This window comes from Cricetulus griseus, chromosome 2, assembly GCF_003668045.3.
Source record: "Cricetulus griseus strain 17A/GY chromosome 2, alternate assembly CriGri-PICRH-1.0, whole genome shotgun sequence".
In the NCBI taxonomy this organism is placed as follows: domain Eukaryota; kingdom Metazoa; phylum Chordata; class Mammalia; order Rodentia; family Cricetidae; genus Cricetulus; species Cricetulus griseus.
Genome location: NC_048595.1, coordinates 334611940 through 334638667, shown reverse-complemented (window position 1 = coordinate 334638667; position 26728 = coordinate 334611940). Strand labels below are relative to the sequence as shown.

At 38.5% G+C, this 26728-nt stretch overlaps 2 protein-coding genes across 4 annotated transcripts in view; one reads left to right on the top strand and one right to left on the bottom strand.

The window, feature by feature from the left end:
* Positions 1–26728, top strand: part of Parp8 (poly(ADP-ribose) polymerase family member 8) — a 169188-nt gene that overhangs the window by 119032 nt on the left and 23428 nt on the right. For all 3 annotated transcript variants that reach the window (XM_027401423.2, XM_027401422.2, XM_027401421.2), the window contains exons 11-17: positions 540–606; positions 8788–8913; positions 9378–9936; positions 11237–11287; positions 11390–11485; positions 24999–25091; positions 26562–26687. In XM_027401423.2, the coding sequence (XP_027257224.1) occupies positions 540–606; positions 8788–8913; positions 9378–9936; positions 11237–11287; positions 11390–11485; positions 24999–25091; positions 26562–26687 (1118 nt within the window). The remainder of the gene's footprint in view (positions 1–539; positions 607–8787; positions 8914–9377; positions 9937–11236; positions 11288–11389; positions 11486–24998; positions 25092–26561; positions 26688–26728) is intronic.
* On the bottom strand, positions 3000–3631 carry LOC100774945 (60S ribosomal protein L29). The gene has a single exon (XM_027401424.2). It carries the CDS (start codon positions 3580–3582, stop codon positions 3112–3114), a length of 471 nt encoding a protein of 156 aa, XP_027257225.1. The 5' UTR covers positions 3583–3631; the 3' UTR covers positions 3000–3111.

Genomic DNA, 26728 nt, shown 5'->3' with positions numbered 1-26728 from the left:
AAATAATCAATTTCACTTCTCCAAATAATTATTTATGGTAAGTCACTAACTTTAAAAGTTATTTACTTAAGTGTACACACACATGTATGTATGTATGTATGTGTGTATGTATGTATATATATACATACATGTTCATATAGTGAAATATGCACCCCATCAAGAGGCCGTACAGTGAGAATTAAGTCTATACTTTAACCTCATCTCTCACTGTTTAAAAAATCATGTTATATACTAGCATGTTTCATTGTAATTTTTAAAATATTCCCTGAACTGTCCTAAGTGAGGTTGCTGAAACTACTGCTCATTTTGGGATTTCTCTTCATATTTCTATGTACTATACATTAACATATGCAGATATTTACATTAATACACAACCTGTAATGATCTTCTCCTTAACACTTGATGTAATTTAAATAATGCTGCCAAGAATGGTGTGTGTGAGGGGGTGTATCTGCAAATGTACACTAATAATAACTCAGTCATCATTTGTGGCTGAGTTTCAAGTCAATATTTAACTGTGTATTCCCCCCTCTTTCCAGTGCCCACAGTTGATGTCTTTCAGATCTCTACAAAAGAGCGATTCGGATTGGGACATCAGCTAAAAAAGTAAGTTTGCTGAAGAGTAAAAACTGAATTGCTTTTCAAGAGAATGGTATTTTCATTTTACTCAGTTTTATTTACTCACATCTCTTTCAAGTGAGTCCCTAGGGATAGGACATCATCTCGGTGCAAAGTGCTGTATCTATGATTCAGTTCTCAGAGCTCCCTTTCCAGCTTCCTGGGCCCCTCATCCATATCCATTCACCCTTCCACACCCCACACTCTACCCTTCTTGCTCATATGGACTTGGGGCCTCTCTCTCTAATGTGTCAACAGAAAAGCAAAGGCAGGGAGGTGGATCAGTATTTGGAGAGCTTTCTCCTGTGGGACTCATCGTGAGCTGACTTGTTTAAGTTCATTTTTCTGTCCTGCTGCACAACAGCCTTTTATAGCTGCCCCTCCCAATATTCAGTTGGTGGCTTTTGCTGCTTATTCATGTGGCTTGGAGAAGGTAGCTGGTTAGCTCCCAATGTCTCTGAGCCATTCCTCTTTCCCATGCCTGTGAAGTACTCATTTGTGAGTTTTCGAGCTCTCTCTTTATTTCTTGGTCCTTTATTAATAATATCTTAATGTGTCTCTTTACAAATGGACATGGTTCCCCCAAACATAGTATGCTTAGAATTTATTTGAATAGGCAGATACTTTCTTCAATATGTCGTCATTAGCATTTATGACCTATCATTTATGTAGTCACTAAGATTCTGGCATACTTTGGTGTTATTAATAGATGTGAAGTAGAAAAAATGATGATAGGTTCGAACTGTGGAGAAAAGATGAACGAAGCTCTTGTTTATTATACTCATAAAATCTCACAGGGACTTAATAATAGTATGTTTTAAGCTCTAATTCACTTTTGCTTTCTAATTTTTAAGTCGGTTTTACCTAAAACCCTGGGTTTAAAAAAATGAAAAAAGGAAACATTATCTATAGAGCCAGATACAAGGCCAGCACACATTATGACTTTGAGTAGAAAAGAGCAGTGCTGAGTTATAGATACAGGTGTTGACTTCTCAGCCTGTCTGAAGTCAGTTACACACTGTTGTAAGTGAGGCTGCAGATGCTGGGGCCATTTCAAATGTGTGGATCCTGAGTGCTTGTGGTTTGCCTGAGGGAAATAACTATGCTGTCCACATGGTCTCCTTTGCTGACCTTTCTTGAATAGGGAATGCAGTTCTATATTCAGATAGATGAACTTCAGCCTTCCGTAAAAGGATATCAGACTACTCCAAATGAATAGGAGAGATCTTTTCTTATCCACTGACGTTTAACTCTAAAACACGCCAACAGATAACATATACATTTATTATGTAGACCTATATTGTGTTTGGAAAACGCATAAACAGGCACGCACTGTGGGATGCTTCACTTTACAAATTAAAACTTTTGTCAGTAATACCAAAATACAAATGGGGGTTTTCTGGTAAATCTTGTTTTATTTTTAAAGTATTGCTTTCTTTAGCAGTGCATAAAAATTTTGCACAGTATTGGGACAGTATGTGGTGATTCTATATAAGTTCAAAATATTTGTTTCCTCAGCATCATATCTTAGTGATGAAAAGAGTCAAAATCAGCTTTTTTAAATACACAGACAGAATCCTTACCTGTAATCATGGTGTTGAGCAACAGCGCACAGAACTTCTAATTCCTATCTTTTTGTAAGTTACTACTCCTTTCTTTAACTCTCTGCTGCCCACCTCTCTACTGTTTCCATCCTCTGACTACCATGCTCGTCCATAATATCAGTGCGTTTAGTTTGTGCACAGGAGTGAGATAACATTTTTAGATTCTTCATAGAAATGAGAGCATGTGGGGCTTTTCTTCCGTGATTGGCTTTGGTCACTTAATATAGTCCTCAGTTCGCCCCATGATTTTGCGAATGACAGGATTCTGATACCTTATGGAATCATATTTCATCTGTCCTTGCCTCTGTTTCATTATTTTGGTTTCTTGCCTGACTATGTAGCTCAGGCTGGGCCCTCCAGTATTGATCAGCCTCCTAAGTGCTCAATTTGCAGGTCTACACCACCACTCCCAGCCAATGTAGTCATCTCTGATGGCCCTTAGTTTGTTTCTGTCTCAGGTCTATTTTGAATAGTGTTGCAGCAGATGTGAATGTGCAGAAGTCGTTTCTCTACAGATTTCATTTGTCTGGATAAATACTTACAAGTAGACTTGCTACACCACCTGCTAGTTCTATTTTAATTGTTTGAGGAAGTTGTATTCCATTTCTCATAATGGCAGTCCTATCATCTGTCTGTCTGTCTGTCTGTCTGTCTATCAATCGCCGTCATCATCACCATCATCTATCTATCATCTTTTTTTTTTAAAGTGGTATGTGTGTGTCACACAGTTTTGTGGAGTTGGTTTTCTTTCTTTTTCTTTCTTTCTTTTTTTTAAAACAGGTCTTGCCTCAAGTTTATTTGTAAAAACGGTACAGGGCATGATCACCTGCAGATAGTGTGTAGGCGTGTCACACCAGTCTATCTGTCTTCACACTGGAAGAAACCTTTTCTATGGGGCCTTCACAGGGGCCTGGGAACCTTTGGGAGCCTGAGCTGGAGCCGAAGCCGGGGCCTTAGCTGGAGCCGAGGCCTCTGCCTTGGTTTGAACCTTTGACTTTGGTTGGCAGAGCCTGCGACCCTTGGCCATGTAGCTTCTAATCCGTTTCCCAAGCGTGGGGTGAGTGATGAAAGCAAGGCTGCTGAGTTTGTGGCTGGGGCCCTTTGGCATCTTGGGCCTCACCACCTTGGGCTTCACAAGGTCCTTGATGGCCTCTGCGCGTGCCCTCATGGCCTTCGAATTGTTTGCCTGCATCTTCTTCAGGCCTTTCTTGTTGTGTTTCTTGGCAAAGTGCATGTTCCTCAGGAACTTGGGGTCGACCCCATTAAGAGATTCGTATCTTTGTGATCGGGGTTTCTTGATGCCATTTCTGTGCCACTTCCTGGACTGGTTGTGTGTGGTGTGGTTCTTGGACTTGGCCATGTCTGAACGGTATCCAGCGGCTCCTGAAGCGCCTGGGACCGGAAGAGAAAGAGAGCTGGAGTTGGTTTTCTTCTCCCAATTTTATGTGGGTCCTGGGGTTGTCAGGCTTCATGACAAAATTTTTTAGGTGCTGAGCCATCTCACTGGTCCTCATAATGGCTGTCATAGCCAACATCATGGGTTCCCCTTTGTGCACATTCCAATTCTAACTTCTTGTCTTCTATCTGTAGATAAGGACCAAAAAGGTGACTGAAAATATTGACATATACCCCGGTTAACTATGGTCAGAATATAAATAATAAGTGCTGTAATTGTCAGAATTCCAGCTTTTAGAATTTGTAAGAATTCTTGAAGGACTATTTATTCTTCCAAATCCATAAACTTGATTTAGTAAGAGCCTGTCAGATCCTGTGCACTAATGCAGTGGTTTAGTTCCTGGATCAGGATGCAGCCCACGTCTTTCCCTTTCAGTTTAATGAATTTTCATTTTCATCATATGTCAGCCTTTATTGAGTAATGTTCGAAGGGAAAATACTTCACAATTTTCTGTGTCAGCTTCCTTTTCACTGGTGCCGGCAGTCTTATGTGATGTCTGGGCTTGTCCATATCTTAGACCTCTAGAATTGTCCCACTTTTTATGACACTACACCAAGGTAACTTTTCTCAGATATGAATTATGCATGATTGCATTTGAAGTAGGGGGAGCTGCTCTTTTAGCGGCTCAGTGTTGAGTCTAGATGTGCACACAAATGCAGCATCAGATAATTAACCCATAACATTTAGAATTCTGTGTCTCTAAAGCTAAATTTAATTTACAAGGGATGTTTAGTACATTATAGTATGCAATGTTCTCTCTCAAAGATTCACAGGGGGCATCTTCAAATGTCTGTTCTAGAATTAAGGGGCTTTCTCCAGTGCAATTGGTATTATTTCTTTCAGCTAGACTCTGTTTCTTATATGAGTCCATGGCTTACCTATCTTGGAGAGAAGATTGGGAACACCTCTACATTATGTTACCTCGGGCCTGTGTTTTCTTTTCTAAGCTTTCTTTTCATTCATTCTTTGTGTCTTTCACATCATGCATCTCAATCCCTTTCGTTTCTTGTCCTTGTATATCCACCCTCTGTCCTTGAAGCAAGCCCCCTCCCCTATAAAATTTAAGAGAAAAAAGAAAAGTAAAAAAAGGAGAAAGAATCTGTAGTGTGACATAGTGAGTCACGTAGTAAATCGTTTTGTTCATGTATCTTTACTTGCAAGTGTTCAGTGCAAAGTCATTGGTCTGGTTCAAGGCCTCTAGTTTCTGCTACATTATTGATGCTGGGCCCTCACTGGAACTCCTCTTGGTTATTCTGTTGTTGCCTTGTGTTATTGAAATTCTGAAGCTCTGGGACTACAGGACCGATCCCTTCAGGTGCTCCAGAAGATCAGAGATGGAGTGGAGACTGAGGTGGGCCAATCCATAACACTGGATCTAGGCTTGGATATGTACAGGGTTTGTTGGCCAGCCCCCTGTCTCTTGTCCTCACCACCAGGATGAGCTTTCCTGCATTGCATTGGTGAGTTCACCCTTTGGCAGAGACAATCAAGGGCAGTTCTCCTGCTTTCTTGTCATTAAGGTCAACTCTCCCACACCTACACTTCAGGGCCAGCTCTACTGTGTTGCCCAGGCTAGGCATAGGGGCCACTCTCCTGAGTGCCGCAGAAGATGAGTGGCAGGGCTAGCTCTCCCACTCTTAAGGCATTGAGGGACTTAGGTAGGGTGTGGCAGGACATCTCTCTTCTACCTGTGCCAACACATGACAGGTAAGTAATGGGGACAGCTCTTCCATGCTCACAATATCTGTGCTGGCTCACCCAAGCTTCTGCCAATGGGGTTGGTTCTCTTGTGCTGCCCAAGCAAGGTACAGGGTCTGCTCTCCTAAATGTTGCAGCTGGTGGCAGGCAGAGGTAGCTTTCTGCCCTTCTGACCTGAGGGCCAATTCTCCCACCTGCCTCAGGCATAATGGGAAGGAGCAGGGTTGGGGGGAGGGGTGTTGGCTGGGGGGCATCTCTCCCTTACCCATGCTGCCACATGACAGATGAATAATAGGGACAGTTCTTTCATCCTCACAACTTTGGGGATACCTCATCCACACCTCTCCCAACACTTCCTATGATTAACTTGTCATAAAAAAGCTATAACAATTTCCTACATTCTTGTTTTCTTAATCTAACTTAACATTTTACTCCTGGTCCTGTTATTTTCCCTTGATAATGTGTTCTCACTGCAATAAACACCCAAGTATTGGTAGGCACAGTATTGACTGGTGTGGTGGCTGTGATATTGTGGTACTGTTTTAAAGCAATTTTATTTTTGTGGGATGGGGTTGATCAAAACAAGACAAGAATTAAATAAATAACATGTCCGAGAATAAACAGCTTTCTGCCTGTAGTGGCTCATGATAATATCACATGAGTTTGTATGAAGACCAGTGTCTATAAAGAAAGCTGTATGCTGGGGTTTGTGCTTAGGAGACTGGTTCTAATCATAGATCCAGCATGGTGGTAAATGTTTTTGAAAACATTACTTGCTTTTAAGAATGAATTTTAGGCATGAAGGGAATGTGTTAATATGGGCTAGATTATTTTTCATGTCTTTTGATAAGTGTTTTTGGCTGTGGTTCTTCAGCTCCCATTTAGCCTAAATAACATAGTTTAAGATTTCCCATCTCATCATCATGATAGTTCATAAAAAAGATTCAGATGCGAAGAGGTTATCTTCCTTGAAACATATGAAAGGATGCTGGTTTGGAATGTAGGCTGCTTATCATTTAGATCAATTTTTACTATGTAAATAACTTCATTCAATGTGCTCTGTGTGCTTAGTTTGTGTTCCTGCCATTCCAAATACACTCTTTAGTCATTGGTCTTCACGGAGACTCTGTGATTCACTGGAACTGTTAGCATCATGGTTACTCAGTGATGAAACTGAAGTCCAGAGCATATTAATGCCAGCCAACCAGGAAGTGCTAGCGTCCAAATCTATTATTTCTAGTTCAATCCTTTTGACCCATGTGCTGGTCTGTCTGTCACATAACTGTATGTACCCTTTTGCCATGTATATATGTATTGTGGAATGTGTCTAGCATTGAGTGACTATTGTATGAGTATCTCTTAAGAGCTTAAGAGAAAATACTTAAGTAATTTTTCATGGCTGATCTGACACAGTGGTGATCCATGTGACGGGGTGCTTGTCAGTAAAAGATTGAATATGTCAGAAATAGTGGCAAGAACCCTGAAGCCATGTATGACTTCATGCCTACTTGATCAAAGTTAAGTTCTGCTCCTGGTGAGAAAGTAGTATGAGTCTTTTTTGACTTAAAGACATGTAAAATGCCAATGTAAAATTAGGTAGAAGTTCCTAGTTTGTGAAGTTCTGCATTTGTAATGTTAAATTCAACCTACATGTGAACTGTATGACCCAAAATTTAAATCAACTCCATTAGAAAGGTTTTTAGCAGATGATATTTGCTGAAACTAACCATGACCACAGTTACAGTACTACTCTTGTGTGTTCTTCAGAAATCAAGGGAAGGTGAACCCTGGTGTTGCCTTTGTGCACTCTCTCATCCAGATGTTATGTATGCTCTTGTACAGACAACCCTGAACCCTTTTCAGAAAGTGGCTGAGACACCAATTGTCTATTTGTCCTTCACTTAATAAATATTTAAATATTCTAGTGGCTCTGTGTTATGAGAAGGTGATCTTTATAGCACATGTGATCATAGCACAATATGATAACTATATATATACATACCTTTTCCCCTTTACATATGCCTTATTTCAATGTGTGGAATAATAACTATTTACTGGAACTAAGGGGAACATTTTTTTTTTAATTTACAAAGCTTTCATTTTAGTCCCTGGCATAGTCTAGCTGATAAACAAAATAATGGTATTACTTTTCCCTCCTAGAAGCAGTTTGTAGAAACAGCAAAAGAAACACAACATCCAGTCAAACTTGAAATGATTTTTCAAAAGAAAATTAAAATGTCCCATGTATTATATGTAATATGTAATTTTAAAAGTTCACATCTACTGAGATACCAGAATCAAGGGACCCTTCTGTCCTGTGACTTGGAAGGTCAGGCCCTTTACAGACAACATGCTATTGTCCATAGTTGGCACTCCAGAATTCTTTTCCATGGAGCACCAAGGAAGCAGATACTGTGGGAAACAGACTAGGAATTACTGAATTCCAACCTTATGATAATAACTAAGAGATTCTAGGAATATAGAATTTTTCTGAAAAATAGCATGCACATACATATACAGATAGATGGGGGGGACTAGTGTGTGCTTGAAGACCATATATTGCATAATTTATTTCTACATAGAGTTTTACAATTTGTTTTTTTATCTCATGAAGAAAAACCATAGATGCAGCAATCAAGTGAAAAATTGGCTTCACTTAAATAATTCATATGTGAAAATTATTCATCCTGTAGGCCACTCTCAGAATTTTCTTTAAATCTTTTATTTCATAAACTCTCTGATAATTTGAGTAATTAAATCATGCCAGTACTTTATTTTAATTTATTAATAAGTAAGTTCTTAATCACTTGCTATGATGTAACTTGTCATAAAAAAAAGCCATGGCAATTTCTTCTTTATCTTTCTTTCTTTCTTTCTTTTTTTTTTTTTTTGAGACAGAATTTCTCTGTGTAGCTTTGGATCTATCCTGGCTCTCGCTCTAGAGACCAGGCTGGCCTCAACTCACAGAGATCCGCCTGCCTCTGCCTCCCGAGTGCTGGGATTAAAGGCGTATGCCACCAACGCCCGGCCCATGGCAATTTCTTACATTCTGGATTCCTTAATATAAAAATTCTTGCACAATCCGAACTTAGCATTTTGCTCACGGTCGTGGTATTTTCTCTTGACAATGTGTTCTCATTGCAATTAATACCTAAGTATTGGTGGACACAGTATTGACTGGTATGGTGGCACTCACCTTTAATCCCAGTACTAGGAAGACAGAGGCTGCCTGATCTCTGGGGGTTTGAGGCCAGCTTGGTTTTTGTAGCAAGTTCCAAGCAGAGCTACGTACATTTCAAAGCAAAACCACCACCACCAACCCCCAATTTCCCAAGCAAATAAACAAAACCTGGAAGTGTTCATGCAGATGGCATCGGGGCTGTGCTAACAGAGCTGCCTTTGGTTTGACAGGATCATGCAGACCTTCGTTACTCAGCAGTGGAAACAGAGCAAAGAGAAGTCCAGTTGCCTGCACGGTAAGAAGCTGTCAGAGAAGAAGGTGAAGTCTCCTCTGCATTTGTTTTCTACCTTGCGCAGGTTGGTAACAGGCATCTTCATCCTTGTCTCAGTGCTCAGCCCAGAGTCCCACGATGCCCAGTTCAAAGGTTCCCTTCTTGCCTAGGTGTCTGTTTTCTTTATGACTTCGAACAAAAGACTGAATTACAAGTGTTCCATCAAAAACATAGATGTACTTACTTATTTATTTTCTCAATCAATATTGATAAAGTTTACTAAAGTTAGATTTTGTTTTCACATGATATAGAGATTCCTACAAAAATCAGTTCTTCGTGGGGTTCTGGGATAGGTCGGAGGGAGAGACCATGCTGGAATCTTGTGTGTATCAGATGTGGCTTCATTCCCGTGACCCATTCTGCACTGGTCTTTGGTTTGGGTCCTAACAGGGAGGCTATTGGTGAGGTGGCAGCATATGTACCGTGGTTAAGTGGGACATTGACATTAGGTCCAGTTTCCCCCAGTGTTAATTATTGCTCATCTCCAAGGTCGCCCAGCTATCCTCCCCCTGGTTGTGGCAAAAGTAAATCCAAATTGAAATCCGAACAAGATGGCATCTCCAAAACCCACAAGCTGCTGCGGAGGACTTGCTCCAGCACTGTCAAAGCTGATGACGTGTGCGCCAAGTCGCACAGGACCTTTGGGCGCTCGCTGTCCAGCGACCCCAGGGCCGAGCAGGCGATGTCCACCATCAAATCGCACAAACTCTTGGGCCGGCCCTGCCCCACAGCGGGCAAGCAGGAGGACTGCCTCACGCTCAAGTCGCATAAGTTATTGACTCGCTCTTGCTCGGGTGACCCGCGATGTGAGCACAATACCAACCTGAAGCCCCACAAACTGCTAAGCAGGTCTTACTCCAGTAATCTCAGAATGGAAGAGTTATATGGGCTGAAAAATCACAAGTTACTCAGCAAGTCTTACTCCGGCGCCCCCAAGTCATCGAAAAACGAGCATTTCAAGGAACCCAACGCAGAGGGCAGGAGGCTCTCGCTTACCTCAGGGCTTATCGGTATTTTAACACCATCATCGTCTTCTTCCCAGCCTCCTGTGCGTAAACTTTCATCTTGCCTTCTTAAATGTAGCTAAGGGGCAGGAAATTTGCATGCATTTTTTTATAAGACCTGGGAGAGGAAAGATGCAAGGTCCATTTTATTTGTTTAGTTTTTAAATTTGCTGTGGGTGTTTTTTTATTATTTATTTATTTTTGCGAGGGGGCAAATTATTTTTGTGTGCTCTGTTAATCTTTTCTTTCACCTCATGAATAGTGGAGGACCACACTTGTCTTATAAATAAGAATAATACTTTAATAATATTAGAGAGTTTTGTGTGTGAACATTATAGTTGGTGATAGTGTCTAAGAGCCTGACATGAATATTTTCTTGATGCCCGTCTAATCTTGAAGCAGGTTTATTTTTTTGGGGGGGGGGTTGTGTGAGGATGTGGATTCAGTTGATCACTGTATGGTTGGTATTGACTGTGAATCAACTCTACAGAAAATTTACCTCTCTAGTGATTGGCATTAAAGCCAACTTCAGATAGACTTAAATTGCACATATAGTTACATAGTCAAAAAACGGTTGATAGAAGTTTTAGTTTGCTGTTTAGATATGTGCATGTTGTGAGTGTCAGTTTAAGGCGTCCTATGATCCACCCAGCCATAAGTAAGTGGACAAAAACAAGAGACCGAATTTAGGAAGTCATCCTTCCAGAGATTTCCCCTACAATTAAATTAGAAATACTACTGTCAAATTATGCTTGTTTGAGGAAAACTTGGCAATCTTTATCATTTTATATGAATATTCCAAAAGTTCATTTAAAGGTATGCTTTAATGACATGGAGAAAGTTATGTCAATCAATTCCATAAGGGAATGTGTCCCATAATAGTTTCAGCCCAGAAGGATAATTTCAGATAGTTTAAATGAAAGAAAACAGATTATTTTCCCATGTACTTGGCCCGCTTAGATATTTAGTACTGGGCCCTTTGCTAGCCGATGTCTAATTTTTCCTGGAGGAATCATTGCAGCTGATAAGATGTGAATAGTCTAATGATAATGTGGGCAGTTTTTGATCAATGATAGAATAAACTGACTTTCTTTTCATGTAATAATGACAGGTATTTCTACTAAAAGATGAGAAATTAAGAATATCACTTTGTTTAGGCAAATATTGCAGATTATGCAAATAAGACAAAATTATTTCCTACTGAAATTCAATATTTTAATATCATAATAGTTGACAATACTCATTTGGTCTTCTGCATTCATTTCTGAAAGGTGAAAAAGCTATAATTTCTTTATTCTGCCCAATGAAAAGTTACTGTTTTAAAAAAAACTTTGCTTTTTATAGACAAATGGTGCAAAATGCATTCCAATCCGAGACCGAGGCTTCCTGGTGCAGGTATGAGTTAAGATCGTCCACTGTGGGAACACCTACTCCTTGCTGGGTTTTCAAATCATTTGGGAACCTCACTGGTGTATTTCTTTGTATTGTTTTATTCAGACAATTGAGTTTGCTGAACAGCGGATCCCCGTATTGAATGAATACTGTGTGGTTTGTGATGAGCCACACGTGTTTCAAAATGGCCCCATGCTTAGGGTAAGTACCTATTTATTAAATTCCCATGTTAACAAGTAATGTAAGTGAAAGCATTCCAATATAAAATAAATAAATAAATGCCATTTAAAATAAATACTCCCTAGGGCAAACTATTTAATATATACTAAGTGGTATCATTTGGATGAAATGGAGTTAGCATTACTTCTGGAAGCATCTGTATTTCCTACTAAGATTGTGTTCCTAATGTCTATCATCTTTGTATTCATTTACATCTATTTCTATATTGGCAGCAAGTCTCATAAACTGTATATTTAAAAACACATACCTTCTGGAAACAGCTTTTTTTTTTTTTTTTTTTTTTTTTTTTTTTTTTTTTTTTTTTTTTTTTTTTTTTTTCCGAGGCAGGCTTTCTCTGTGTAGCTTTGGAGTCTGTCCTGGAACTAGCTCTTGTAGACCAGGATATCCTTGAACTCAGCAAGATCTTCCTGCCTCTGCCTCCAGAGTGCTGGGATTAAAGGCATGCACCACCACTGCCCAGCTTGAAAACGGCTCTTTATAAGGCTACAAAACTAGGATGCTTTAGTGTGTTTGTTCAAAACCCCACAATTTAAGACGGTTAATATATAGAGAGGTTCCATGCAGATTTGAGCAGGTACACAGTAGTGCTGGGAAAGTCAGAAGAAAGTCTGGAACTGCCAAGTTAATGACATAGTTATCACAATACCAAAGAAGTAAGGGAGTGGAAATCAACAGACATTCATGCTTTGGAGGATGAATCATTTAAAATTATTTAGAAACTGGCTGGTTTTTGCAATAATAACTTTGTAAAACTTTAATCAATAAAAGTTGCCAAAAAGTCAGTTTTTAAATTGAGGTTTATATAATGCTTGGGGTGGTTTGCATGAGAACTGTTTCTCGTGGGCTCCTGTATTTGAACGCTTGGTCCCCAGTTATCAGCTCTGTTTGGAGGAGGTTATGGACTTTAGCAGGCAGGGTCTTGCTGGAGGAACTTCATCACTAGGGGAGGACTTTGTGAATTCATAACTTCACCTTACTTACTGCTTTCCTTTTCTGCTTCCTATGTGGGGTTGAGATGTAATCTCTCAGCCTCCTGCTTCTGCCCCTTCTGCCATGCCTTCCCTTCTATAAAGAGCTTTTGGGCAGGGCATTTCATCACAGCAGCAGCAAAGTAATCAATACAACGTTTAAGTCACTAATCATGCAGTGATTTTTTAAAAATATAATCATGATTATAAGCATTGTGGCTAATTCCAGAATATTTCCATTACCTAAGAACAATGCTGAAACAATAATAGTAATTTACACTCTCCCTTTCCTGGTGCCTTGACAACCACTGGTCTATTCTCCTTTTCTATGGGTTTGTATGCTTTCCTTGCAGCATGGATCAGTACTCTGTGCCAATATCCCGTTTTATGGATGGACACAACAGATAGGATTATTTATTCACCAGTTGATGGACTCCCCAGGATATGTGTTTACTCTCTTTCTGAGGATTGGTTAAACTGTTTGCCCAGTGTCTGCACCCTTCCTACTGTCAGTATAAGACAGTTTCACCATTTCCACATCTACATTCTTTTTCCTTTTTCAAAAGAGTGTGTGAGGATGTGTGTGTGTGTGTGTGTGTGTGTGTGTGTGTGTGTGTGTGTGTGTGTGCATGTGTGTAGCCTTAGTGAATCTAGTTTTCTGGTTTTGGTAATACTGTCATAATGAACAATAATTTTGAGATGTTTTCATGATTATTGGAGATTTGCATATCTCTAGAGAAATTTCTTTTCAAAACCTTCCCTTATTTTTAAATTGAATTAGTTTTTATTCTTTAATTGCTACTCATATTTACACATCCATCCCCTCATTCCCTTGTAAATTGAGTTATTTTAATTCTTATTACTGATTGACAAATGTCCTCTATTCTGTATATCTTTATTACTAGATCCTTATCATATATAAATGATAAAGACCTTATTTTGTGTAGTATCATTTGAGATACTACTCATTTCTTGGTAGTATCTTTGGTCTGGTAAATATTTGTCTTTTCTCCCAAATCAACATATTGAAATCTCAGCATTCATGTGATGTCCCTAGGAGTAGGATGCAGAGCTGTGGCTTCATCGTGAGGTGGAATTCACTAGACCAGACAACTCTTCTACCAATGAGACAGAGTGGCATCTGTCACTGGTCTTATTGGACTGGTACATGACAACAACAGTGGTCCTCCTCAGACACTGACTCTGTTGACATTCTTGCTCCCAAATTAAGAGAAACAAAAATTTGTTTTATTGGCAGTCCTCAGGGACTAAGGTGCACTTTCATGATAATCTTTCTGAAGCATGAACACAGGATATCTTTAACTTACTTAGATCTTTTCAATTTTCTTTCAGTGCTATTTTGTTTTTTAGCATCTGAATTCTGTATTTCCTTGGATATTTTTATGTAAATTAATTGTTTTATTTCATTTGCAGGAGGTTCTTGTTAGTATAAAGCAATACAAATTATTTTTTTTACAAATGATTTTTGCAAATTACCCTTATATTCTGTAAGTTTGTTGTATTTCTTTGTTAGTTCTATGTAAATGGAATTCTTAATTGGTCTAGATAATAAAAGCCAGAGTCAAATATAGAGGGAAATTCTGAGAGATCAGAGAAAAAGGAGTAAGCCATGGCACACTTTACCTCCTTAGTGTCTCAGCAGACAAGAGAGCAAGTTCCTGTTTCTCTCTGCTTATATCCTGTTTCTGCCCAGCTATATCACTTCCTGTCTGTCTGTACAGACCTCCAGACCTCTATAGTTAGCTAGCAGCAAGCTCCATTCTTGACCCTCAGACAGGCTTTATTTGTATAAGCAAGATATCACCACAGTTCTAATAAGTTAGTTTTGTTTTCTTTTAATGACCCTCTATAGAAGATTTCTTAGTTTCCTTTTTCTGTTGCTGTAATACTTAAGGAAGGCTGCTGAGCCAGCTCATTGGTTAAGAGATAATCAACATATAAAAAGAAGTGACTTATTTTTGCCTCATAGATTGGAAGGTCTTAGTTCATGATCAGTTGGTTACACTACTTTGACGTATGATGTGGCAGTGAATGACTATAGGCAAATGACATAGCAGAGCTGCACATCCCCATTCCAGAAGCAAGAGAGAACAGAAAAGGCTGAGAGCCCACAATGCCTCTTAAACACACACACTAATGACCTAGTAATTCCACTCTAGACCCCACTTCTCAAAGCTTCCATTATCTTCCCAAAGGACCTCTGTAGTGAACAAGGCTTTAGCATGTGGGTCTTCAGGCAGCCCTCAAATCTAAACTACAGCAATCTCTTTCAAGACAGAAAATTGTTGATGTATGTATGCATGTATGTATGTATGTGCCCTTCATTTCATTGACCTGTTTATTCCTATTTTTTATTTCATTTATTTTTCTAACTACTATTGAAAATAGAAGTGCTAACTTCTCTTCTGTTGAGCTGACCATTTCTACCTACAGTCCTGTCACTATTTCCCTCATGTATTTTGGAATATGTTTTGTTCTGCATGTGTTTATACAATTACATTGCATATTCATGATGTTTTGTATCCTTTGTCTCTATTAGTAGTTTTTTTCCTCAAGTCTGGTTTGTCTCATGCTCTTGTAATCTCTACAAGTTCTTCAGTCCCTTCCCACCTCCTGCCTTTCTCCTCCATTCCTAACAAGAAAGTGATGTTGGCTTCCTATTTATTTTCTGTATGAATTGCATCTATCCCTATTCATATGTTTCTATGATACTAGCCTTTCTTGTGTGCTAAGCAGCTGTTTTCTAGGATCTCATTTTAATTCCTTTCTTATAACATTTTGATCTGGTTTCATATTAATTGTTTAGGATACTAAAATTATTATTTAAAATTTAAAAATCTTGTTTAAAGTAATTTCAACTTGATTCTAATAACATGAAAACCTGGTTCCTACATATCTTTAAAAATTATTTATATTGTATATGTTATTATGATGTGGGGATGACACATATGTCATAGCACATGCATGGAAATCAGAAGACAGCTTTGTGACATCAGTTTTCTTCCTTTCCCCTTCAGTGGGGTGGAGGGTTGAAGGTTATCTGGCTTGAAGGAAGTCCTTCACTGGCCAGACTGTCTCACTCACATTCCACATGTCTGGTCTTCCTCCCTTGTGTCATGGTCCACAAAGACATACTACTTCCTGTGCTGCCAACATAGATTAGCAATTATTGCTTTATGTAGTTTGCTTTTAAACTACACAGAAACTCATCCAAATATTTAAAATAAAAAATGCATGTATATACATTTTTTAAAATTTGTTTATTTTATTGCCATTGCAGGTTCTTACCCATGCTCATTATGTTTTTGTGTACCCTGTCTTAGGCTCTTGGAGTTTCAACTTGAAATATTGCTTCATTGTTTCCTGAGGGACAATTGCACTAATAACAACTTCTCAGATTTTTGATTGAGAATATTTTCATTTCTTTTTCAAGTTTGAAAGACAGTAATTTATCCATAGAGTTGTATGTTAACTCCTTTCCTTGTTTTGATTTAAATTTCCCCTCTCCTTGTTACTTTGTGTCATTGCATGCTTTTAGGGTTTATGGCTTCTGAAGAGAAATCAATTTTGTGTGTGTGTGTGTGTGTGTGTGTGTGTGTGTGTGTGTGTACACAAGCGTGTGCTCAAGAGCAAGGTTCCTCAAATGTATGAGCTGTTTTCATTGTTTCTTCTGTCGTTGTTTTTCAGCACTTTTCTGTAGTTTTGTTTTGATTTTTTTTTTGAGACAAGATCTCTCTCTGTGTTCCGGACAACTGTCTTCAGGAGCCAGCCTTATAGTCCCAGGTCTGATTCTGAGTGGGGGTGTGTGGACTAGGGGAATCTAATTACCCAACGGCGCTAATGATGAGACAGGAAACACCATATCATCTCAGGAGGGCTCCCAGCTGATGCCAGGAAGCCACAGTTTATTGAGAAGTCCATTTAAATAGTCTTCCAAGGGCAGAGGCAGCATCAGGAAACATCTATTATGATGTATATAGCTAATATCAAGTGATTTTATTAATTCAAGCATCACCTAAACAGTTCCTAGTCACGTAGACAGAGTTCTCAGCCCAGGTGTGGGCCTACTCAATTCGTAGGCCCATAGAGATATAAACTAGGAGGCATTCTACACTAAGGCCATGCTATACAATAGCAGACTTGCTCACATCTGCAATACAATTGTAGGCTGGAGCTCTTGAGTGCTCCTGTTTACTGAAACCGGAGGTTGGACCTTAAGACATTCCTTAATGGAACTTTCTTGGTCTCCAACATCTCTGTAGCCCAGATTGGCCTGGAACTTAACTGTGGAATCTAGGCTAACCTGGATCTTTGAACATTCATCTTGTGTTAACCTTTTAAGTGCTGGGATTACAGTGTGCATCAACAGGGTTTTCAGTATTTTGATTAAGGTGTATGTGTATCACTTTATGTTTATCCAAGTGGAGTTCACTGGGCTTTCTTGAAGTATAGGTTAGAAATTTTTTTTCATAAATTTCTATTTTGGGAGATATTTCAGGAAATATTTTTCCCACATCTTTTTCTTCTCTTTCAGTGCTCTATCATTGTTAATACATTTATATAAGATGATATTGAGTAGACCTCTTGGCCTTTGTTTACTTCCTTCATTATTCTTTCTGTTATTGAAGTTACACATCTCAGTTGGCCTATATTCAAATGTTCATTAACTCCTCAAATGCAATTTATAGCATCCCTCAGTGAGTTTTAGTTCAGTTTCTGTTGTCGTCAATCCCAGAATTTATTGCCTTTTTATGAGTTCTATCTATTGATTATTGATTCTTTCAAAATGCTATCTTTATTTAGATAGAGTTCATTTTGGCTCTTTAATTTGTTTTGTAAATGCTGGTCAATCTAGTTACCTGTGAATTTTCCTGGACTCTTTGGATCAATTGCCTTGCTCCTATACTGGGCCTTACTTTATTATTTCTTTGCGTGCCTCATTCTTTTTTATTGGAAGCTAGGTGTCCTGGATATACTAATGTAGCACCTGTTGAATCAGATGTCTGTCATGTGTAGGATTTATTTCTTGACGAATTATCATCAAAAGTGCCTTCCCATTTCTTGGCAAGAGTGTATGTTTGTTGAGCATTCTTTAAACACTTAGCCTGGCTGTTTATAATTCTACCCTAGCCTGAATTTCCTCTTTGTAATAACAAAACCAGCTAGAAGTGATATTTAATGCCATCTCCTGATTTTTTTTGTTTTCTTTTCTCCTCCTCTACTTTCCTCCTCCTTGTTCTCCTCTTCACCATCCTCTTCTCCCTTTAAGCCAAATATATGGCCAGCTAAAATTTCTGTTCAGGACAAACTGGCTTCTAACCTGTGGCAAACTTTTTTGCCTGAGCCTCTAAAATTCTGAAATTTTTGTCACAAGCCATCATGACTGCCTACAAATTTTTCTTGAGCACATGGAGTCCTGGCCAAGTATGTGGCCTTCTGTGTTCCCAGACATCCATAGAAGGAAGCTTTTCATAGCCCCCATGCTTCTTATCCTTAGTCTTTCCTCCAAGCAATTTTCTTCGTTTGTTGTTTGCCTGGTGGTTACTTCCTGCCTCAGTAATGACCAAAACACTGATTAATGTTTGGTTCCAATCCTGGGTGTTAGGTTTAGTACTGGCTGAGTTCCAGGCCAGGCAGAAACAAACGGTTGTTCTGAGCTTGACTTCAGAGAGCCATCAGATGGGGTCCATAATAGTCCCTAGAGAAAGACTTCCATTCTACTTCTTTAGTTTCAGGAAATGTGAGCCGTTGCTCATGGTTTCATTCTTACCAAGGTATAACTATTCGTTTGGAGTACGTGCTTCTTGCCTCACCATTTTTGCTAGTTTTTTTTCTTTTTCTTTCTTTCTTTCTTTCTTTCTTTCTTTCTTTCTTTCTTTCTTTCTTAAGCTTTTATGGGGAAATGAAAGGTTGTGTTATCACTAAACCATTTTTGTTGATATCAACCTTCATTTCAGTGTTTTAAAAAATATGCTCTACTACACCTAGGTAATAAAATCCAAGTTTTAGTTTGAGAAACAGTAAAATGTGTGTAAATAATGATTGACCTAATGTGTATCCTGATTATTTATTGAGGAGGGGAGGTCATTTCCCATTGTGGATCAGGCACTGTGTGGATAGTTGGCTTATTGAATACTTACTTGATGTTTTCAAAATGCTAGTCATTTACTCCTGTGGGTCAAAGGTATTTTTGCGGGGGAGAGGGGATTCACAGGGATTAAACAATATGTTAAATGCCATTCAGGTAGTGTGTCTGCATGCCAAGTTCAACGGCATTCAGATAGTGTGTCTGGATGCTTAGTTTTGAGCCTCGTTCTCTTTTACTTCTGCACTCTACATCTTAAACATTGATTAAAGGATTAGGGGGTTGAAGGTGTGAGGGCAGATTCTGTTTCACTTTTTAAGAGGAACAAAAAAAAGATCATCTTGTTCTTCAGAATAAGTTTAAAAAGATAAATCACACAGCCTATAAATGAATGATGTTATCAGAGGTTTTTTTAGTATCTCAATATTCACATGATAAATAACCATTCTATTTGCAAATTGTCAGATCTTACGATGGATTTATTTCATTTCATTCAAATAAAACAGATGAAAAATTATTCTTACCATCCATACACTATTTTTGAAAGTCTACCTTTATTTTATTCTCAGAATAAAATGTATCTAGCTAAGGCAGCAAGTATTTGTTAAATTGTTATGTGATTTAAAAGAAAAACAGCCACTTGATGGAATATCAAGACTTCTGGTTGTCTCTACATACACCTCTTAGAAGCTGCAGTCCTATTCTGTCAGTGTTCATTTTTTTGACCTTGAGTTTATCCGCTGCAGTGCTGTCTCCACTGCAGAAAACAACAAGAATTCATCAATACCAGCACCCTTTAAGTACTTTTTTTTATGTGTGCCAAGCACTTTGTATGGATTGTCAGCATTTCATCCTCATAGTGACTCTGTGAGTTATTCCTATCCCCATGTTACAAGTGAGGCACGAGACATTTTATTCAGTGTTCCTCTGCTGGTAAGTGATAAAGACAGAATTCCAGCCAGGCAGGTGGCAGGCACCAGGGCAGACTCAACTTGCAGACTCAAAGGACCACATTAACATCCCTGAAATTCACTGCACACATAGTTGGCAGCCTACTCTTTGTGGTTTAATTGCTGGCAATTCATTCCCATAGTAAGTGGTGAATATACCAGTTTCTCTTAGTATTGTTTTCTGTCTCATTCCAATTTTTGTTTGCTTTTGTTTCTGCATCAGTGAATGTTAGAGAGAAAAATCTTCTAAATAAATACTTTCTACAGCTAATTATTAGGTGGTTTAATGTTGCTATGACATAGCCTAAGGAAATCACACAGGTGACTTTGTTTTTTTAAATTTATATAAGTGACATGAAATCAGATCAAGAAATTAAAATCAAAGAAACTTCTCCTATTTGAAGGGAGATAAACAGAAAGCCATTTCTTAATTCCATTAACAGATACTTTTCCTAATTTAGGCATTCTTACTAATTTTTTTCTGTGTTTCTCTTATATTTACAGTGCAGTATGTCTTGCTGTAAATTTAAGAGTCATATATAATTTCTTATGGAATTTTAAGCAATGATTCACTGACATTGGTTCAGTCCTGTGACATATTTTCAGCTGTGCTAAATCCTGAAATGGGTGCATTATAACACCGCTGGTGGTTTATGAGACTAAACATCATTTGTTTTTTTTGTGAAGTACTGAGCCGAAGGTCTCTGTCTTCCCTGCTTAGATTATTTCTCATATTTTCCTTGAAGTCTGATTTTCTGAAGATGTAAATGTCCTTTGCCACTCTGCTCTTGAAATCCTAAAATGTTGACCCCTACTTGCACCCTTGTTATTCTTCTCAGAGGACTCAGTGTGTTACATACTCCCTGGAATGCACTGAAAGTGCTATCTAGAAGCGTCCCAGTGCTCCAGCTTTCTCTTTATTTGTTAACAGCATTTCTAAATGACATTTCCAGGTAAGTTCCGACAGAACTCTTGAATCTATAAAACAGCTCGCATTCATGCCGAAGAGTGTATACAGTCCAGGTCCTTAACTTGGCAGTACAGTGGATTGTTATCAGAAAACCAAACCCAAGCTTATTGAATGAATCTGTCCCCCTTGAATGCACTTGAGTGTCAGTGTACCTTGTGTTTTAGAGATGCCTTCAAATGTTACAGAAAACAGGAAAGTGAGGGCTTGTTGCCTGAAAGCCTCTAAATTCCTAGTGCCTTCACCTTGACCCTTCCTTGGGAGCTGTTGACCTCTGCTGCAAAAAACCGAAACAACACACACACACACACACACACACACACACACACACACACACACACACACACACACACACCAACAACAACAACAACAAACAAAAAACCCCAAACATCTATATGAGCTGTCATTGCTATACTCACCGATAACTCGCTGTCATTCTGTGTCCCCGGTTAAGAGACACATTTCCCATTTTCCACGTCATGTTAGCTGCCTTTACTGCATCAGACCTGTGATGAGGGAAAACATCATAGGGCAGCAGTGTGTGACAGAAGAGGAAGCAAAGAGAGGCCGCGGGAGAGCGATGTGATAGAGTTTTCAAAGCCTAGGCCCCAGAGACCTTCTTCTCTCATTCAGATAGTACCTCCACTTTTCAGCACTTCTCAACAGTTTGATCAATTATTAACCACTCAGTGAATTAAGCCTTTGATTTGGTTGTACTTCCTTTATCTAGTCACCTCTTAAAAGCCTTCCAAATCACCCACAACTTCTGAACACTGTGCAGGGGACCAAAGCATTCATTCAGCAACCAAAGCCTGGCCTGGAAGCACACTGCTGCCCTGATCCCTGTGTCATTTCTGTTTCTGTTAATGGAGAGTAAAAATTTCTCCGACCCAAATGTCTGTCTCAACTACAAATCATGCAAAGCCTTGCCCCTGAACTGTTATCATTTATTCTCATTTTCAACACTATTTTTAAGTCAAGAATTTACATTTAAACTGATTTTTTTCTTCATCTTAATTGGAAACACTTCAGCAATAATTTAACATTTTGATCAACTAAATGTATAAAAAGCTATATGACATACTATAGTCTTTATTAAATACTTTAGTGTTTTTTTATTCAGTACTTTTATGCATTGACATAAAACTATGATGGGATCAGCTGGGGCAATTTAATTTTTCTTTGGCACTTAAATAACTCTTCATTCCTAAAGGAAAATATTTATAAATCTTGTCTAACTTTTTTTTATCAACTCATGGAGTTGGGTATTATTTTTATTCCCATTTTATGGGTCTGAAAACAGCTGCATATATGCTCCAGGGTCAACAAGATCCAGTTGTGTGTTTTGTACGTTGGATTTCCATGAAATATTTAGTCTGAACAAAAAGATCATAGCCAAAGTGTTTGAAAACCATTCCCAACACCATGCTTTCCTCTTTACATAAATGCATAGCAAAGTCCTCTGGAGTTGTAGCATTTCTGTTCTCAGTAAAGGGTAATTTAAATTCATTGAAAATACAAATTTCTTAAAATACAGCTAGGTTCTAAAATATTCTTTGAGGCTTAGAAACAGTGTTTGAAATATGTTTTTATTGCTCACAGTTAAATTGCTTTGATTTAAAAAATTTAAATTTATTCATCTTAGCTGAAAAGGTCTACAATATATCATATTTTAAGGACACATCGAAAAGTTTTTCATGCCTTTATGTTGGTAAATAATGGATATTATGTAGTAAACATGTATGTGTTGCCAATAGAGAGACTTGCTGTGGTCTTATGGTCTAAATTGTAGGGACCTGATTGCTCCAAGACAACACACAATTATTAAATCTTAAGGATACATATTGAAACAAAAGAAGAAAAGAATTAATAGTGACAGACTAGCTTGCATTATTTCTATGAAAGTGTGTGAAATAAACTCATTATCACACTTAATACACCTTAATAGATGTTAAGTGACTATGTACAGTTTGGAATTGAAACTGGTGTTTTCTGTGTAACTGTCAATCATGACAGTTTTTCATGAAGAGTACACAGGAATAACTTCTGAGTGGGAAAAGGCTAGTCCACCCTGTAAGTCCTTTTGTGGTGCCTGTGAAGAGTGCTTTTGTTTCTCTTCCTTGAGTGTGATGCCCCTTCTGTGAGCAGAGAAGCCTGATTCTTTTCATTCATTCTTTTAGAATTTTCACGAATGTACATAATGTACTTTGATCATATCAATCCCATACTCCCCATCCAACTCCTCCCAACAATACCCCCACATCCCACTCCCACTTTCATGTCATCTTCCCATGCCCTCCAAATCAGCATAAGCAAAGCTCTTATGAACTCAGAGACTGGGGCAGCCAGCGCAGGGCCTGCACAAGTCTGCACCAGGTTCCTGTTGAGTGTTTTTTATGGGATTTCTGAATGTGGAAGCAAGTAGGTCTCTGATTCTTTTGCCTTCTCTCGGGCTCTGTTTCTTCTGTTTGTTTGTCTTTGTCAGCTCCTATGTATTCATTTTTGTCTTGTTTCACTTTATTTTATTTTATTTATTCCTTAGGTGCCTATTTGTTTTCTATTCAGAAACAGAAAGGGGTGGTTCTTCATGAGAAGGGAAGCAGCGAGAAACTGGGAGGAATACAGGGAAGGAAAACTGTAGTTAGGGTATATTATGTGAGAAAAAAAGTCTATTTTCAATAAAGTGGAAAAAAAGAAAAATCTTTCTGTCCTCTTCTGGAATTTCTGCTGAGCTGTTTGGGAGGGAGTGCAACATAGAAGTCCCACTTAGGGACAGACACTCCTTAGTTCCTTATTATCTACATTCTGACCACTTGTGAGAGAGATACCTAATTTTGTTACCTCATGTAATTTGAGAATTTTCTTTCAGTACCATCTTGTATTGACAATTTGAATTTGCAAATACAGTATAGATGAAGAAGAGGATTATTACTGTACAAAATAGATATGAAGATGTAGAACTATTTACCTAAAAAGTTGAATGTTTTTTGTATCCTCCATTTTGAAGTGTTTTCACACTTCACTAACACCTACTCATTGTGGTGCTGTTATGGTAATAGATTAATAACAACACTTGCTGTCTACTTGCTACATTACAAAACGAGATATATGTTTTTGTAGGAATGTAATTACGCTTTCACTTGTAAATTTTCAGAATGATGGAAAGTTGTTTTGGTTTTTGTTTCCAGAAAACGTATTTCCTAGCTTGCCTGATTTCCTTCTTCTGGCTGGTGAAGCACTAGGTTTCCAGAAATGAGTTTTACACAGTTGAGTATGGAGAGAGAGGTTACTTTTAGACAAACATTCAAAAAGAAGGGAAACATGTCCATAAATCAGTTGTGTCATAATTTTGTTCATTAGTATGCAGATTTATTGTTTGAGAATACTGGATGTTGGTGAATGTATGGGATTCAGACCTTTACAGTTGCAGGGCCAGGAGAGTGAATTCAGGAGAAAGCCTTGTGGAAACCATTTCACTGGGTGAAATTACCAAATTTCATGCTAGACAAAGTCAGAACTGCTCATGAATTCCCACGATTGTCAGTGATGAGGCCTATATATATATTCTCCATTTATGAAACAGAGTCAGACTTGCACTGTTAGGATCAACAAAAGAAATACAGCAAATCCTTTTTCTTCTTAGATCATCCCCTTCAGGGATTCTGCCAGAAAATATGATACATCAGTCTTTCTAGCCACAAAGCCACACATATGGGCTACTTCTGAACATAAAAGATGTTCAGAATGGAGCCATTCTTTCCCACTGGCTAAGCAGCAGACCAAGTCACCTGCTAGAAGCAGATAGCCCAGGAGTGGTGGCACTAACAAATGCCTTTTGTCTGATGTGCAAAGGCACAGTGGATTGCATCGTGTTAGGCTTCATCAGCTACCTAATGCAATGTAACTGGGGAGATAAGATAAATCAAGAGGATGGCACTATATTAGATTTGAAAGATGAGAGCTCCTCCAACGTAATTGCAGAGTGTATATTTCAGTGCTGTTGACCTCAGGAGGTTGTTGAAGTCAAAAGTCTGTGCAACAAAACTAATCTTTCAAGAGCTAGGTAGCAACTAAGTACAGTCTTGCTTATTTCTTTGAAATAAATTTCCTAAGGAAAAGTGAGATTCACCCATTACATCTTTTTAAATGTAGTTTTCCTGTATAGATTTATTATTTGCCCAACTAGGGATATACTTTTTTAAAGTGAATACATCTAATGCTCATTGTATATTGGGTAAAGAGATGTATTTTATTGCTTAATATTCTTTTCGTTGATTGCTGAGTTGTTCTGAATGGAAATTTCTACAAAGAGACTCTTGTTACCTCACTGTAAGAATTTGGTTATTATTAAGTAACATGACATGATTTTCTTCCTTAAAACACTGGAAGCCTCTGCCACTTTCCATTGATTATATAGAATAACCTCCCTATTATGAATTGAAAGTAGAAAGATATACTGCAATTGACTCCTGTTCTTTTATAGCCCACAGTGTGTGAGAGAGAGCTGTGTGTATTTGCTTTTCAAACCCTGGGGGTGATGAATGAAGCTGCTGACGAGATAGCTACTGGAGCTCAGGTATTCATGCTAATTGGGCTTGTTTTGATTTGAAAAATTTGTTACAGTCTACTGCTGTTCTTCAGGGGAGAATTCTGATAGCTTCTTGCTAAAAGCAATCTGGCTTTTGATTTTTTCTTTTAAATCTGTGCTTTGTCATTTTGCAGTAGTCTAGGGGAGAAATTAAACAATTTTCTTTTAAAAATAAGTGTCTTGCATGGCAAATGGTGCAGAAAGCCCTGCCTAATTTTTTTTTTGTAGTTTTGTTTGTTTTTGCTTTTTGGTACAGTTATACTTACACAAAGCAGAGGCATGTTTATTTAATTTAATTTATTTATCTATCTGGAGGATTTCACCTTGTAGTCCTGGGTGTCCTGCAAGTTGCTATGTAGATCAAGCTAGCCTCCAACTCACAGATATCCACCTGTCTCTGCTTCCCAAATGCTGGTATTGAGGGTATGCTCCACTGGGCTCAGCTTTTTGTTGTTTGTTGTTGTTGAAAGCAGGATTACATTGGGCCATCTTTATTGAAACAGGATCCTTGTATGTGGCTCAGACTGGCCTTGAGTTGAACTTGTAAACCTACTACTGCTGTGGTGTCTCCAGGCCTGGGATTATAGTCATGTACCATCATACTCCATTTACTGTGCACTCTTAAAATACTTGCTTAAAATCTTTGTGAATGTAGCTTTCCCTATTCATATTCATACTGAGTTACATCCATTCAGATGAGTCCCTTCCGTCCAGACAATAGCATTTTTCTTCATTTTGTTTCCAGAAACAGTAAGTTCTTCTGGGAACTGGAGAAAGGAGGCAGCTTAACATAGACAATACTTAGCATAGACAATACCAGTCTCCTTGTAAATCAACAGAAGGATCATTGAATATGTAGCAATAAAGCCACTGTATTTAACAATGATCATTAATAGCTTTTGTCAGAGGAGAGAAACAAGAGGCAAGGTGACTTCCAGCAATTTGCTTTTCCTGGAATATGGCAAACTCATTATGGCTTTTTAACCTGGGGAAATGTCCTCCCCTAAAGTGCCAGGTCTCTCCCCCACCTCATATTCAGGTTTCTACAATAGCTTCAGACTCTCGATGCACACTATTACCTAAAACCTACTTTGTTATCATTCCATTTAAGAGCACCAGAGACTTCAGTGAAAGCATGTATTCCTTTCATTGCTATTTGTTTGTATATCTTGTCCATTAGACTACACACAGCACCCTAGCACAAACTTGTCTTGTTCATCACACACTATGTGCTCATGACAGAGACATACTCATGAGCAATCAGAGGCAACATATGTCTGGTATTTTAAATCAATGGTTCCTTCTGGCCAAGTGTGGTATAAAGTCATGAGCCTCAGATTTGAGAAGAAGTTGACAGATCTGGGGCTTCCTGATTACATTGTGCTGCCATGAGCAGGACAGACAGTAGCAAAATATCTGCTTGAAACCCGCAGTGACTTATCTCATGTGTTTTCCAAGGTGGTAGATCTACTCGTGTCCATGTGTAGATCTGCATTGGAATCTCCTAGGAAAGTTGTCATTTTCGAGCCATATCCTTCTGTGGTAGATCCCAATGACCCTCAGATGTTGGCCTTCAACCCCAGGGTAAGTGGTCAGCCCCAGCCCACCATGCTCAAAAGCTCCTG